The sequence below is a fragment of the Musa acuminata genome, chromosome BXJ2-4 (genome assembly GCF_036884655.1).
Source record: "Musa acuminata AAA Group cultivar baxijiao chromosome BXJ2-4, Cavendish_Baxijiao_AAA, whole genome shotgun sequence".
In the NCBI taxonomy this organism is placed as follows: domain Eukaryota; kingdom Viridiplantae; phylum Streptophyta; class Magnoliopsida; order Zingiberales; family Musaceae; genus Musa; species Musa acuminata.
In genome coordinates, this window is record NC_088341.1 from 43,788,890 (window position 1) to 43,802,524 (window position 13,635).

The 13,635-nt window shown below is 42.5% G+C and overlaps 2 protein-coding genes across 7 annotated transcripts; one reads left to right on the top strand and one right to left on the bottom strand.

The window, feature by feature from the left end:
• Positions 1-735: 735 nt before the first annotated feature.
• On the bottom strand, positions 736-2,817 carry LOC135611108 (dof zinc finger protein 1-like). Its single transcript, XM_065106429.1, has 2 exons — positions 2,653-2,817; positions 736-2,065 (listed from the first exon to the last, which is right to left on the bottom strand). The coding sequence occupies exons 1-2, from the start codon at positions 2,674-2,676 to the stop codon at positions 1,202-1,204; spliced, it is 888 nt and encodes a 295-aa protein (XP_064962501.1). The 5' UTR covers positions 2,677-2,817; the 3' UTR covers positions 736-1,201.
• A 4,885-nt stretch (positions 2,818-7,702) lies between these two features.
• On the top strand, positions 7,703-12,405 carry LOC103982598 (uncharacterized). 6 transcript variants are annotated; one of them, XM_018825192.2, is made up of 9 exons: positions 7,703-8,111; positions 8,184-8,304; positions 8,584-9,952; positions 10,053-10,143; positions 10,243-10,400; positions 10,491-10,542; positions 10,950-11,026; positions 11,141-11,234; positions 11,333-12,405. In XM_018825192.2, the coding sequence occupies exons 3-9, from the start codon at positions 8,783-8,785 to the stop codon at positions 11,905-11,907; spliced, it is 2,217 nt and encodes a 738-aa protein (XP_018680737.2). In that variant the 5' UTR covers positions 7,703-8,111; positions 8,184-8,304; positions 8,584-8,782; the 3' UTR covers positions 11,908-12,405. The 6 variants fall into 6 exon arrangements, with proteins under 6 accessions (XP_018680737.2, XP_009397846.2, XP_009397849.2 ...); XM_009399571.3 differs by having other exon boundaries at positions 8,609-9,952; XM_009399574.3 differs by having other exon boundaries at positions 8,774-9,952.
• The last annotated feature ends 1,230 nt before the right edge of the window (positions 12,406-13,635 follow it).

Below are 13,635 nucleotides of genomic sequence, written 5' to 3' on the forward strand. Positions count from 1 at the left end.
ATATATATATATATATATATATATATATATATATATATATATATATATGTGTGTGTGTGTGTCTTTGGCTGCTCGAGAAGTATCAGAGCTCCAGATGTATCAAGATATGATCTTGAATGAGATGTCTCTTCCGGCCTCTCCTGTGTTTTGAGCTATTAACTCATGGAGGGATTATAGTTAGAATCAAGTTGAAAGATGTTACAATGAAACGACGGCAATGTACAATAACTTTGACCAGTTTAGATAAGGCAATTAGCAGCAAGTTGTGGGAAACCATCATTCTTCGGCTCTCATCCCTAGAGGAATGTTCATGGGGACCCTACCACGAGAAGGGGGATCAATGTATGGGGGAAAAGACGTTTAAATAGAAAGGTAGGTTGAGGAGTGCGATCACACACGGGAACAGTTTGAATGTGAGGTATAGTGGGTGAAGGAATCATTAGGTCAGAAGCTTTTTGCTGGGGCTGGGCAGATGAACTGGTTCCCAGCTTTCCTCCAATGCAAGCCATTCTTCCACCATGCTTTTGCTTTCTCGAGTCATCAAGGAGAAGTAGTATGGAGTTGAAGTGGAGGATGTACCTGCTGCTGCTGCATTACCAAGATCTAATGCCCTGCAAGCTCCTTTTTGTACTTGTATGGTAGGAGAATCCTAGTTGAGATTGCCAGAATCACTTCTCAGGCCTGCTAGATAACAAGTTAAGAACAGAAGCAGAAGGTGGAATAAAACTCATGAAATATCACATAAATACTTCATCCAGTGCTTTGTATTCATTGCAGTAAGTAGTACTCCACAGTGCATACAAACTTGGCAATGGTGTTATCAAACATCACATGAACTCCATTTCTTGTTTCTTAATCAGGCAATCTGTATGCTTACATATATAGCTGTTTTTTTCCTTTTTCATTTTTTTTGCCCTGCAGTAAAGAAGATCGAAGGAAAAAGAAAAAGGGGTCTTTCCATCACCACACAATCAGAGTCTTCTACTTGTTAAGAGAACCTGTTGAAGCCAACATAAAATGAAGCTTCACATATAGAACAGCTAAAAGAAGTGAAGGAAAAATAATTGGAATCGAAGAGAAGAGACTTAGGTTTCATCTGTCTTATGTTAGGTCTGAGCAGATGCAAACAGAGTGATCCAACATCGCCATCAAGAATTAATTTGGATGAGCAAAAACATACTTCTATCGACTGTGAGCCTCCTCATCCAATGATACCATTCCAAAACCCTGGAGGATCACCACCTTGTCCCCTATTCTGCTCAAACTGGTCCGCAACACTGTTTGATGGGACTACCGGCTTCAGGTCCTCGAGAGGAAACGGCAGCTTACCACCAGCGCTCTCCTCAACCACCGGCAAGCTCCCGTATCCAGCCCTGCCGCCGATTCCATCCAAAGGAAAACTAAGAGTAGGAGGCCTGAATTCTTGCAGTGCGAATCCCGTCGGGTACTCTGTCATCGGCATGAAAGGCCCGAGGCCTCTTGCGGTCATCTCACTCTTGAGTAGTTCCATGGCAGAGAAATATGTGTTGTTGATGGCACTGCTGCTTTCTAGGTTGGGGTAGTTGTACTCAGGGAGGTCCTGTTGGCGGAAGGCCAAGTTGAGGTCCTGCCCCTCGTGGAACTTTGGAGCTTCGGAGCTGGCGGAGAGCGAGATGTATGGAGGGATGAGATCAGCATGCAACTTTCTGGAAGTTGAGGCAGTGGCTGTGGGTGCTATGATGGGGGAAGAGGAGGAAGAGTTGGTGGCGGCAGAGGAGACGAAGTTTCTCTTGTTCTTTCTTGATCCACCACCCACAGGGACGTTCCTGAGCGTTCCACCATCGGTCCAATACCTCCTGCAGCTCTTGCAGAAGTACCTGGGTTGGGTGAGGCTGTAGTTGTTGTAGTAGCAGAACTTGGTGTTGGTGGAGTTGCACCTAGGGCAGTTGAGGACCTTCTCCTTGTGTGGCCTTGGCCTCCTCTCCGTCACCTGTGGCCTGGTAGTGGTGCACCTGCTAGTTGAAGTGGTGGCTTCAGTCGTGGAGGAAGCAAACTGAGCCTCCATGGGCTTCGCCAGCCCTATGCCCTGGAGAGCAACAACAACGCCAAATCCCCATATGGAGGAACTCAATTAGAGAGAGAGAGAGAAAGAGAGAGGAGGAGGAGGAGGAGCAGACAGACTTAAAACAGACACATATATCAGATCATCATATGTAGCTACTTAGACATGCCTCTAAGGAACAAAGTCACCAAAAAGAAGCTTACAAGATAAAGAAGATGAAAAGGCTTGATGGAGAGAAAAGCAAAGCAACAGTTTTCATGTCTCACTGCTTTATTGCATACGATAAAAAGAAAGCGAGAAGACAGGGAAAAAGGGAGAAGGAAAAAGAAAGGCCTTCGCTGCTTTCAAGAGCAAAAGGAGTGGGGGTGATGGGATTAAAAGCTCAAGGCCAAAGTAAAAGATGTGAGATAGAGGGAGAGAGAGAGAGAGAGAATGAAAGATGATCTCCTAAAGCGTACCAACGTAAGAAAGAGAAGAACTAGATCGATCTCAAGCCTCAAACCAAAAGAGAAACACAGCAGATCCACTCCACTCCATCAGGGAAATTAAGAACAATAGACAGATAGATCCAAAGAAAGTAAAGTACTCATCAAGTCTCGAGCTAACTTTACCTGATGCCACTGGTTAGCATCCATGCGAAGCCTCACAGATGATCCAAAACACCAAACAAGAGAAGGAAGAAGAAGAAGAAGAAGCTGTTCTCCGGACTGGAATGCAAGATGATGGCTTGGGACAAGGATGGATTGATATGTGGTTACTGTCTCTCGTATCCTTTTGAGAGGTGGACGATTCTGTTCTGAAATAATAACCTATTCTCCTCTTCCTACTTTTACCACTGAAGTCTCTATTTGTGTCGGCATTTGTCCATTGCTGTCTCTGTGCTGATACAGTGGGAGTCAACCATTGCGTTAGAGAGAGAGAGAGGTGTGAGTTTGAAGCAAGGCCAGGACATGTACGTGCACCACACCTGTCGAGGAGGGCGTGGCACGTGGAGAGGAAGTCCCATGCGACATGGTGATGGAAGACACGCTGGTTGGGTCCCACTTTGTGCGTGTGAAGAGAAAGAGATAGTGGCAGGTGAAGACCTTCCCTTCCTCCCGAGAAAGATCAAACGGAGGGGACGGAGCATAAACTATGATACCAATGGCTGCTTCTAACTTTAGAGACTCAGAGATTTCTCTCTCTCTCTCTCTCTCTCTAAGTAGATTGACAAAGTATTCCCATGTTGCGCACTGTTCTCTCTTTCAAAGTAGATCGACAGGTTTGGATCAAGAGTTGGTATCATCAATGGCATGCATGCCCACAAGGTTCTGCAGAGCAGAGCACATGAATGCACGAGCAAGGGGTGTTAACCAGATCTGCATGATGCATGCGAGACAGTGCAGAAGTAGTTGCCAAAGAGACTACCTGGATATGCTTGGCTGCGATCGTCTTCATAACAGCATGCAACAAGGCATGAGCACTGTTTCCTAAGACCTAATAGTTTATACACAGTACTGATCAGTAGAACATAATGAGGTTTGACTCAGCTTTCCATGTAGAAACAAGAGGGTCCATCCAGAATACTTCATTGCCATAGTTCTGGGAGATGGAAATGGCACTGTAGGTTGTCGGGACAGGTGCCGCATATTTCGAGGTTGATTTCAGGTGATGATCCAGTTAAGCAGACATTAACAAGAAGTAGCATTTGGAAATCATTTGTTTTCCTTTCTTTTTCTTCCGTGTGATGGCACATACTGCAAAGTTCTTAGCAAACATTAAGATACAATCTATTTTCCATTGAAACCCTAACTGAGAACCCTAAAGGAATAAACCGACCGAGACATTGCAAGAAATGACCAGATGAATCTGTTCATCGAGTCAACAGCCCACGGGCGGCTGCTGCATGCAAGAATTCTCCTTGTTGGGTGTGAGACTTCCTCGCAATTTCCTCGTCTTAGCAGTCCCATTTCCTCGTGCATTCGATCGCATACGGACACCGAGAACAATTCGCATTTGCGTCATCCAAATGACACTTCAATTTGGAACTGTCTGCGTGGTTTTTGCGTGGTGAAAAGATCCAATAATATATGCAACTGCACCATCGTGTCCTTGTTCTTGTCGGCTACTTGGATTGTTGAAACTCCACCATGGATCGCGTCACTTGTTTCTTGGTCATTATCCTGTTTTGGCGTCTCCTTTTGTCCGCTGTGATATGTTCATGCCATCACATGCACTGTCTTTTTTGCTTTGCTTCCATGTTTTCTGAAGGTAAGCAGCACCGCATCTGCTTAATTTAGATGTTCTTCTGAAGCCAAGATTGCAGTTTCACCCCCTTCAAAGTTTTCTTGTTTCTGCTACCATCGCCAAAACCTGGTCCAAGAGACAACTAGAATAACAATGCTCTTTAATGTCCTCTTCAGAATATATTCCATATAGATGGAGAGTACATTACTTCCCTTCCACCATCCACCATGTCAATAAAGTTTGAGCCAAGTGCATCACCTTTTCCCTAAAGTGTTACAAGTGTTCATATTTGATGCACCTCAATTCTGTAATGATCTTGGATCTAACTTTCATTTATGCTTCTGGAATCATGATGTTCATAAAATAATATGTGATCATATTCATATATGCATATGAATCTTTAGATAATGCAGTGAAAGAATAGACAATCTCCAGGCAAATGCTTGGAGATATATTTCATTCATCTTCTGTCACTTTCTTCTTCCCCACCACCACTTCAATCTGCCCTCTCTGACTCGTTCACTGAGCAGCCATCCATTGTGGCTGGTGAGGTCTAACCGGATTCCTATCCACATCTCACCTAACATGCCTTGCACTGTATCGAAAAGATTAGCCCATGAATTCACATCCAATGCACAAAGCTATCTGACGTGATAGGTGGAGCCAAGACCTTTCCTCTCCTTACCTCTTTGCTCAACTCAGACAATAACAAATAGATGCAGACAGCAAATTAGAATCTGATTACCTGCGTCTTACTCTGTCCCTTACCTTCATCCAGAAGCACATTACCTTATGGGTCAAACCTTGATCTTTCTGAGAATCTTTGATGCATCAGAAGTCATTAACTAGATGATAATTTTTGTGTTGATGTGCCCACAATGCACACCAGGTTAGGTGTTGGGAAAAATCTTGAATCATTCTTGTACAAAAGGGATAGATAGCCTGCAGCAATCCAGTTTCTTGCAACTGGAACCACTGAGGAAGCTTGATCTGACCATTTACTGTAGCACGTTTCTGATACTTATTATATGCTAGTGTGTTCTCTGTAGACTAATTCAAAAGCTCCTAAAACAACATGGACAGAGAGCACTGTCAACAATATTCTTCACAGGCCTCTGGACATGAGCTAAAGCCTCTTCTAGAGCATTCAAATTCTTCTCTGTCATTATCACCATGAAAAATCTTGGAAGTAAATTATATATGCTTCAGATGAAGCTCTAAGCTGAAAATTAGGTTTCAGTGTTACTAGTTAGCAGAGATTTAAACTCTGTTAAAAAGGAAATTAAATTTTATATATGTATATGTATATATAGAATTTAGCAGTGAGAGCAGTGCCAAAACTCCATGCTGGTTGAAGAAGAACCTACGGTTGTGTGTTACCTGTAAGAAACAAATCATCTGAAGTATGAAATGTAATATATCACATCAATAAGGAGCTCCAAATCTGCCATTTTATTTGGGTTAGGAAGGGATTACATGAACAAAACAGAGATTGGGATTGGAAGAACCTTAACATAATTTGTATCCAGTAAGTTCCCAACTTCATGTTGGATCAGAATGCCAACAAAGTATTAATTTTGCAGATTCTATCAGCAGATTGAGTTTTCAATGGATGGTGTTACTATAATGATCTGTTAAAGGTGGTCAATAATATAAGAGGAGAAATATAATAGATAACAAAAAGCTTTCAATTTTTGTTCTTCATCATCCTCACTCTCTTAATCTCAACAATCGTTATGAAGCCATCAGCTAAATCTTCCAGTTCTCCTATATCTCTAGACTCGACTAAACCAACTTTTCTTGCCATGCTGGTCAAAATCTAAACAAGTAAAAACAAAATTAAGAGCAGGATTTGGGGAAGAAACCAAATTAATCTAAATAAACACTTTAAATTATTTCTTTGACTTGAGCGTCACAAAATCACCTCAGTCCATTTCCAATAACCTTTTTCTTTTTCTGATTCGATAGGTCGAAATCTACATTCCATGGTACATTATCATACAATTCTATGTGGTACATTGTCATTCTTTTGAATCTGTTCGTTCTTCTGCTGATACCTGCTCAATTGTTCATCGCATGTACAATAACTAATTCACAGTAGCTTCATCAGCAGGAAGCCATAACCTAACAGTGACAGCTTCACTGTGTAAGAGTATGCGACAGTTTGAAGAACACAACATTTTCAAGTCAAACACTGCGTCAATGCCGATCGCGTCATGCATCAATTTGTATGAACCATAAACTCTGAGTGCAGTGTAGCAAATTCTAGGAGTTGTGCACCGGAAGCTGCAATCCCGGACATCAAGGAGGTGGAAGATATGCTCATCCACAAACTTGTGTTGAAGGTGGACAGTTGACCTCACCGTCCACCTTGGTGGTCTTCTCATGACCTATCGCAAGGGGATGCTTCGGTATTCTATCAGGTGGCTTGAAGGATAAGATGCAGTGTTCTGTGAGGTGACAAAGATAACGCATCATCACCACATGCTATCACAGTCTCCACTGAGTGCAGGGTTTGGCTTGACGTGTGGTGGGAGCAAGCAAGGAAGGTCCACTGTCTTCGTCACCTGGATTTTGTTAGTGACAACACTTTGATTCGATCTTAAAGCAAGAGCAAGAGTCGTCTATGTTCATTGCTCTTCTGACTGCACCCACCATTGTGTCGGTGATCTGTTCCTTTAACACAAGTGAAGAAAAATCAATCATTAAGTCAGAAATTAATTATCCAAAATGAATATAAACTTAGAGTCAATCAAGATCTTTTTCCGTGGATTTTGGAGATGTCAAACTCTGTAAACTTGCATTGAGAGCCAATATAGTTGCAATAATCCAACTGTCAGCTATACATTGATCATATGTTAATCATCCGATATTGAAGCGTCCATCAGATCACAATGAGTTAGGGTGTGATCACTTGTCTTTATATCATAAATAAATATTAAATATATATATTAAAATAAGGTTAAAGTATCAATCAACAATCAATAAATTATTATTAGTATTATTATTATTATTATATAAGAACTGACGCCAGATACAGTATCTAAATGATTCACCAGAGTCGGCCACGTGTCGTTTCGCCAGCAGATAGTTGGCGCCGGAACCCACAGGACGCGGGACCAGTCGCAGTCGGTCAAACCCCTGCGGCGTTGACCGGAGTTCTTCCTAACCCATTCTGCCGTTCCTAGCGTGAAAATGGTCAACTATAAGCGTGTATTCCAACAGGGGAAAATTCACGTGTCATGAAATGAAATATGCTAAAGGTAGCAAATGGTTAATAATGATTTATGATTATGATGATAATGATCATAGGCGACAATGGAATGATATCTGTGTTAGTTTCCTAAAATTATGTCTGTGGAATCCAAGATACAGTTTTCTCAGGTGGATCTGTTTACATATCTGTTGACTTCTGCAAGATCCACAGCAATTTCTCAGACCAAAGCCAAAACAGGATCTTGTTTCCTGTTTTCGGAAACATGGAAGCATATAACAACGAGATTTTGCTATGGGGATCAGTAAATGCGAGCGGTATTTGACTCTATTACGGCTAAAAATTACAGGAGGCGATGGCTGATGGAGGGGGTTACTTCCCCTAATGCTTCCATTTGGGACTCCGTAACAGAGGAAGGGCGTCGCCACCGAAGGGATCAAACGGTGGGCGACAGTGGGGAAGCACGAGCAGGAGGAGATTTGTGGCAGCAATTGCGAGTGGAGGAGAACGAATTGGATTCAAGCAGAAGTGCGACACGGTGAGCTGAAGCCGAGGAGGTGGAGGAGGGCGCGAGGGCACCCAAAACCCTCTAAATCTCATTCCTTTAGCCGCCCGATCGCGGAGACCGAGGTGACGGCTCCTCTTCCCCGATGTTGTTAGTCCAAAAATCGTGTTTTTACCGGTAAAAGTGTGTTTCTTTAGAGCCCTGGTTCTTCGAATCGAGACAGAACGTGTGGAAATTGGATGTTTTGGTGGCCGTTCCGGAGAGAGAGAGGTTTCTTGGATCCGACGGCGGTTCCCCAGCTTTTTGATGGGAGACCAGGTGAGCATCTTCTTTCCCTCCTCCTCTCTTCTGATGCTGATTCCTTTCTGAGTCCGTTCTTCTTCTTTTCTTCGTCAAGATCGTTTCTTTTTATTTGGTTTCTTGTTATTCTTCGTCAAAATTGGTCCCCTTTCGTTTTTCGGGCCTTCTTGTATCTTATTTAGCGTCGGTGATTGAGGTCCTGCTCAAGGATCTGCCGAAGTCGGCATGTCCTACTCTCCTTTTTCTATACGAATCGTGTATTACTTAATTTGTAATGGTAAGCAACTAAGAGTCTAGATTCGTTGCCCTCTCTTGGTTGGAGGATGTGTTGCAAGCGTAGGGCAATCCGAGCTGGAGATTTTGTAGAGATTTGGTGCTATTGTTTATCCTCTCTTATCCTCTTCTGACGGAGGATTTCGTGAGCTTGCTTGCTGGTTAGATGGGCATCCGGATGTTTGACTGAGATGTATGTCGCATGTTTCTGAAGTGATGAATCATGGCTCGAGATTTCACCTTCCAAGAAGAAGAGGAGGAATTCTTCGACTCAAGAGATTCCGTCTCCTCCGTGTTCGATTCATGTCCTGGCACCCCGCTGAAGAACGGTTTGCTCCCTGAAGACCAATTCATAAGCTGGCCATCGTGTGATCCCCGGTTCGAGGTCTGGATCAAGGATCCTGTCAGCGTGAGGGAACGCCGGGACAAGTTCATGAAAATGTTTTGTGCGGATATGATGAACTGCCCTCCTCAGGGATCAGACAATCCTTATGAAGAGGTAAATGTGGATGGTAAGATCCAAGCAGATGTCGATGGAGTTGAATCCTGCTCTTGTTCAGGGAACAAGCTTTCAGTTTCCACCTGGTCCAGTGAGGACACAAGTACCACATGTGATGAAACATCCGATGAGAGCCTTGTAAGCAGAATCAAGAATTTGGATGATGGCACAGTCTTTGTAGTGAATGAGTTGGGCAAAGATGGTAGCTTAAAAAGCCTTCGGGAAGTTGGTTCGGATCGGACATTAACGCTCCATGAATTTGAAAGGATTTTTGGTTCGTCATCCTTGATCCAGCGGCTTATGAAGCGAGAAGATAGTGCGTCGAGAATCTCTGAGAAGTCTGTGGGAAGGATGAGGATTGGGTGGCTGAGAAGATTGGGTGCTGCAGCTTGCATTTTGGATAGGCAATGGGAGGAGAGTTGGACCAGTTTTCCTGATCCTTGCAGTAGTAAAAGGATTAGGATCCGATGGGTCAAAGTCCATCCATATAAGAAGCGAATAAGGGGACTATCTGCAGTCTACAAGGGCCAAGATTTTAAAGCCCATGATGGCACAATCTTAACCATGAAATTTAGTCCCGACGGCCAGTATTTAGCTACGGGAGGTGAAGATGGGGTTGTGCGTGTGTGGTACGTGATGGAATGTGAAAGAGATGAAATGGACATTCCAGGAGATGATCCTTCATGCATGTATTTCACAGTTAGTCATAGTTCCAAGTTAACTCCTCTATATGTTGACAAAGATAAAAAAACAAGATCCAGGAGCACAACGGTGAATTCAGATTCAGTGTGTGTCATCATTCCTCCTGCTTCTTTTCGATTGTCTGAGGAACCACTTCATGAGTTCCATGGGCATGATGGGCATGTGCTTGATATTTCATGGTCAAATAATAAGGTAAGTTAATACCTCAACACTTGTGTACTGAAGGATAAATTTATAGACTTCTGAGGTTCTAGAGAACCTTTTTCTGATTGCAAACTTATGCTTCTATCAGTGCTTACTATCATCGTCCATGGATAAAACTGTTCGGATGTGGCAAGTTGGATCGGAAGTCTGTGTCAAAGTGTTCCCTCACAATGATTATGGTAGGTGTTTATTTGTAATGTCATCATGTTGCCATCATCTGTCATACATGTGAATTGGCTTGTTGGTCTCACCAGCTCTTTTGCATTATCCATATGCAGTGACATGTGTGCAGTTTAATCCTATTAATGAGAATTACTTCATTAGCGGCTCTATAGATGGAAAAGTTCGTATGTGGAAAATTTCAGGATGTCATGTTGTGGATTGGGCTGTTATTAGAGAAATTGTCACTGCAGTTTGCTACTCTCCTGATGGCAAAGTTTGTTGTTACTGTTTTGTATAGTTGTACTCAAAAGTTTGATAATATGGAACTTTGTTTAAATCAATGTTTTCCTTCTGTCTTTTTCAGGGAGTAGTGGTTGGCACCTTAGCAGGAAACTGCCGCTTCTATAATGCATCAGGTATATATGAATTTTCTATCTTGAGGTTTGTTGAAATCTTTATGCATGGTGGAATACTTTGATCTATACTAAAGACTATCTTCTATTTTGCGTACTGTGACAACTGATCCTTCTTTACCATGCTGTTCACTTTGATATGTATATATATTTGTCACATCTCTTCACCTAGACTCGATACACCATTTAGATACAAATGTTGCCATTTGTCCTGCATACCACCAAGTTTCAGAACATCACATTCCCGTGTCCATCCTTAATGTTCTTCATCTGATTTGTTATTCCATCAAATGGGGTCTGGAATCGAGTTCTCAAAAATTGCTTTTGATAATTAGGAAACTTGTTATACTTTACCATGTGGCTTCAAAAGTTTCTATGGTTTACTTGTTTCTTTCGTTTTGATGGATCAGATAATATTCTATGGTTAGATGCTCAGTTCTCACTACATGGCAGAAAGAAGTCATTGAAGAGGATAACAGGGTTTCAGGTTATTTTCTACCGAAAGAAACCCTACATGGTTGATATGTTTGTATATGTCAACTTCATATATGCTATTTGTCTCCTACTGTTTGTTACTTACAAATTTTGATTCCACCTCCAGTTTTGCCCAACCAACCCTCATAAACTGATGGTCTCTTCTGCCGACTCACGAGTTTGGATCCTTGACGGCATTGATGTGGTTTTAAAATTCAAGTGTATGAAATCTTGTTCTCTTGATGTGATCCACTTATATCCAGGACAATGATTTGCAGAACAGAATCCATCATGTATCTTGTGTAATTGCTATCTTCAGGCATTCGGAACTCTGGAAGTCAGGTCTCCGCATCTTTCACTTCAGATGGACGGCACATTGTTTCTGCCAGTGGGGACTCCAATGTCTACATTTGGAGCCATGCCAACGATGCTGTGCCCACTTCTAACAAAGTGAAGAGCACATTGTCTTGTGAGTGCTTCTTTTCTAGCAATGCATCTATTGCAATACCTTGGAATGGTTTGCAATCCGGAAAAAAAGTCACTACCTCTGAGGTCCTCCATGGACAGAAGGATGTCTTCAGGGAGAAAGCTGGAGTCTCAGGAAATGGATATGGCTCTAATTGTCGCATAGAAGATTTGTTTGGAAGTAACACATTGTATTTATCACCTTGTTGTTTCTCCCCAAGCCACGAGTTCTTGGAGTATGTGCCAAAGAGCTCGGCAACTTGGCCAGAGGAGAACCTTCCATCGAGCTTCGCCGCATCTACCTTCTACAAGTCTCTGAAGACTTCTTCGTGGAACACCTCGCATGCCTGGGGTCTAGTGATGGTAACCGCTGGATTGGATGGAAGAATAAGATCCTACCAGAATTATGGATTGCCGCAACATCTATGATCAGTTTGGTTTTCACCTGGGCACACTGACATCTTTGTCATAATATTACTCGATAAAATTTTGGTGGAGCCTCCTTCCAGAGCTTGGTGATTGGCAAAGTTGACGCCGATGATCTGTTTGTAACATGTGCCCGGTGCTACTGCCAAAATGCTGCTCGAGTCACAAGTATACAACATAAGCTAGTGGTTCTTGAAGATATTTTGGCGCACCAACAGAAGAACGTGATAGACCGGGAAGGCTTGCATGTTCCTTGTAGATATGTTGTTGTGTAGGTGACATATTGGGGATTGGTGTTCTTTCTTGGTTCAGCATTGGACCCTTGGGGTTTTGGAGATACTTCCCGAAAACATTTGTCAATGTGTGTGTCAAGCATCCACCCAGTCTGCAGCAGCGATCGACAGATGGGTCTGGGTGAGGGTTTGCTGATACTGTTGCACGGAGAATATTCATTCAATTGTACAGATTCTTTCATTTAGTTTCTCAAGTGATTATGGTTTAGACTGTTTTATGAAGTTACCTCTATGTGAATGGATTGCTTGAAAGTTGGTCATGTTGGGTGGTGAGGTCTGAGTCGAAGCCTTCTTCTTCCATAACTTGCTCTGTCTAGTGACTCAATGGTATTCATTGCATGTTTGGGTAGAAGCCTACAATACCTGTGTCCCTACAGAAACAGCCATCACAAAGGTAGGGTATGGACATCAGAAGGCAAGATCTTGCTATTCAAGTGTAATCTACATTTACTTGGAACTACATTGACCCCATGGATTTATATATTTCTGATGCTTCATACAAGGTTAATATTTTATTCAATTATCCTACAGCAGCAGAAAAAAGATTGTTGAAGAACTATATACACATTTGACAAGGCACTTGAGCAAGGCAAGGTGAGGTCCAAGCATCTCGCACAGTTGCCGAGCGACGTCTTTGAGTGAAGCGTCACCTGGGTGCTCATCTGAACACTAGCATCGCGCACCTCAAGTGAGCACCCAACTTTAGAAAGGTAACCAAGTGTAATGATTACCATCATCACAAAGGTAGGATATGGTCATCAGCAGGCAAGATCTTGCTATTCTAAATTGTAACCGACATTTACTTTGGAACTACATTGGACACAATGGATTTATGTAGTTCTGATGCTTCATACAAGAGTGGTATGACATCTTGACGTGTAGCATTTTTAAAGGCACCAAACCGTTACATATATAGGTTTTTAGCGTGTAGGCATTGACATCAGAAGGCATCCCCTTCGTATTGATCTTCACAGCTGGTGAGTGAACACCAAAAGGAGAAGGAGATCATCATCGGTACAGGAAAACCGCATGCATGAGATTACAGTGAATTCGGAAATTTGCTGAAAATTATATCTAGTTACTTTTAAGATCAATTCCTTCATTAAACCTTCAGATTTGAAGAAAAGTCGACATGAAAGGAAAAGCTGCCACAAAGAATGGAATCAACATGCTTTATTGCCATGTTTGCACTAATCAGAGAAGGGGAGAGACTCCCATGACAGGTAATTAACTTATCCTCTTCACCTCCTAATCAGGTATGGGAGGGTGGATGATGTCATCATTCGATGAATCCAAGAGTTTGCATCCTCCCTCTACCTCAGAGACACTTCTGAGGCTCAGTGGATTGCCACCACAATTACATAACCAAGAAGACTGACAGATTCATCTCATTTCTTAGTCCACCAATTACAGAAATCAGTAACATAGTTGCTCAATG